Raw genomic sequence first — 2,457 nt, 5'->3', positions numbered from 1 at the left:
TGGAGGAGAGGGGGGGAACCAGTGGGATGGGGGGGACTTACCACCTCCTGCTGCTTCCTCCTCTGCGTGATAAGTGTGGAGCTCCCCCCCCCCTGCGAGTATTGTGGGTCCCGCCCCTTGTCTAATCTAAAACCAGTGAAAATTAGCTGTGTGCATCTTTCTTCAGTGTCAGTAGGGAGTTGGGTTGGTGGACTTTGCTGGTGGACTTCGCTGGAGAGTGACACGGGGGCCTCCGTAGTGGGAGCCATATTGTTCCCCCTTGTTGTGCTTTCAGGCCTCCTCCAGACAGAGGATGGAGATCACGGTATAATCCTCTATACTGTGGATATATCAATAATCTGAGGTGGCTGTATCTCACCCTCCCAATAAAAGACGGCTGCAATTTGAACAAATAATACTTAGACTCCCAAGATGACACGCTGCGCAAGAGGCATTGCAAACACACCCCTCCACCTGTGGCAACTTTGTGAGTTGTGTATTTATCCCGAAGGGTTCCCAAGTCACTGGGACGGATTATTTGATTCCGCTGTTCAGACAGATGTTTCCCTTGAGGTGATGCATAGATGAGACAATAAATATGGCAGCACACTGGCTGGTATCCAAACCCTGTTGTCTACAGGTGTGCAGAGAGGAGAAAAGGAGCAGCATTTCTTTTGGGCAGCAGCCCTTTGCCTCTCTTGGGAGTCTGTTCCATGGGGCCCTTCGGCTCCTGCAGCTTCTTGTGGGACGTGCGGGTGCCGCTGGAAGGTGGAGAAGAGCATTGCCTGCGTGTGAGAGCAGAAGACCGCACGTGGCATCTTTTACTTCAGTTTCTGCTTTGCTTTGGTACAGCTTCTGTTTGCTTTCTGCGTGACTCCGTTGTCTTGATCTCCTGCCTTGTGCTTGTGTCATTAGATGGGCTGGTGATCCCACTGGTGGAGCTGTCTGCCAAGCAGGTGGCGTTTCACATTCCGTTTGAGGTGGTGGAAAAAGTCTACCCTCCCGTGCCTGAACAGCTGCAGCTTCGGATTGCCTTTTGGAGCTTCCCAGAAAACGAGGAGGACATCAGGTGAGCTCTCTTTGGTCCTTCCCACCTTTGCCTGCCGCACCGGATTTTCTGGGTTTGGGTTGAGGTGATTTAAGTCTGTGGCAAAGCAACATCCCAACAGCGGGCGGGAACTGGGGCCGATCGCTGAAGGGGGGGGGTTAAATGAAAATGGGGGGGGGGGGGGAACGGAATAAAACGAAGGTTGCATTCAATTTTAGTGCAGAATTACTTGGAAGACACCGCGGTGAACATGGATTAAAAAGAGAGTGCGAAAAGGGCTTTTGTCTTACCGTTCTTGTGCACTTTGAAATCAACAGTGGCCCCGGTCACACTGGGGGAAAAGGTGCGGCTGAAGTGCGGCTTTTTTGAGCCGCATTAAAAGAGATGCGCGGTGGCGGGATCAGACAGATCCCCTGAGCCACCGCACAGTTGCTCCCCGGCATGATCAGATGCCGGGGGGAAGCCACAGATCAGTGAGCGAGGCAGCCCACTGTGCATGTGCGCACCTGCGCAACTTGACCGGGGGCCTCGCATGCTGCCGGAGACGAATGCGCCGGCGATCCCACAGCCGCCCTGCTGTGGATTTCCAGGTAAGTAGTAGTGTTTTGTAGGGGTTTTTTTGATCCGCATCTTTGGCCGGAAGAGACGGATCGGGGACGGGTGCGCGCCGCTTCCCAGATGTTGCGGTGTGATCACGCCCGCTTGCTGCGCCCCCGATCCGCCCCTCTCTTGGATCAAAGCCTCCCGTGTGACCGGGGCCTATGTGTACCTTAGCAACAGCATCAGTGAAGCCAAAAGCCTTGTTGCTGTTGTGGGTTCTAAAAATGTTTTTTGAGTGACATTTGCAAAGAGCCAGTTGCATGTTATAATGGCAGACTCCTTGACTGGTTCGTAAACAGTGGTTTAACAATTAACTTCAGTAAGAGTACTTCTGGAATGCTGCAAAAGTAGTTGTCAAGGCTGCATCTCAAAGGAGTTACATTAATGTACTGAAGCACAGTGGAAAGGAGAGATGGGTAGCTGGCAAGGGCTTGGCAGGGTGGAGAGACCCCTTTCCCCCGCCCGCCCCCGTGGCCTCTGCTCCCCTCTTTCTCCACCTCTGCTTGCCAGTCCCCCTCCCCCCTCGCCCTGACTCTGTTTCCTCTTCCCCCCACACTTTTTTTCTTAATGAGCTCTGCCAGGTAAGCACCCACTTGATCTCCTTTCCTGCCCATCTCCTTGCCTCGCTGCCCACTCAGTCTTTTCTTCCCCTGTCTGATGGCCCCACCGACTCCCTTTTTACTCCTCCCACCAATCACCTTCAGTGTCGTTCCCCCCTCCTGCACTCTCTGCTTCTCTTCTGTCTTCAAAAAGGCCTGCTTGCAGCACTGTTTTTTTTAATTTTAGGGTGACATTTTGGGTTTCTTTGACAACCCAAAAATGTTACCTGA

General features: G+C 53.0%; 1 protein-coding gene across 1 annotated transcript in view; it reads left to right on the top strand.

Moving 5' to 3' along the window:
- Positions 1–1,048, top strand: part of LOC107115643 (zinc finger SWIM domain-containing protein 8-like) — a gene marked incomplete at its 3' end in the record, with an annotated part of 23,760 nt that extends 22,712 nt beyond the window's left edge. The window contains exon 2 of the mRNA XM_015417390.1: positions 895–1,048. Coding sequence (XP_015272876.1) covers positions 895–1,048 — 154 coding nt within the window. The remainder of the gene's footprint in view (positions 1–894) is intronic.
- Positions 1,049–2,457: the final 1,409 nt, after the last annotated feature.

This window comes from Gekko japonicus, unplaced genomic scaffold (genome assembly GCF_001447785.1).
Source record: "Gekko japonicus isolate JY-2015 unplaced genomic scaffold, Gekko_japonicus_V1.1 scaffold4145, whole genome shotgun sequence".
NCBI classification, from domain to species: domain Eukaryota; kingdom Metazoa; phylum Chordata; class Lepidosauria; order Squamata; family Gekkonidae; genus Gekko; species Gekko japonicus.
This window is presented reverse-complemented; position numbering and strand designations above follow the sequence as displayed.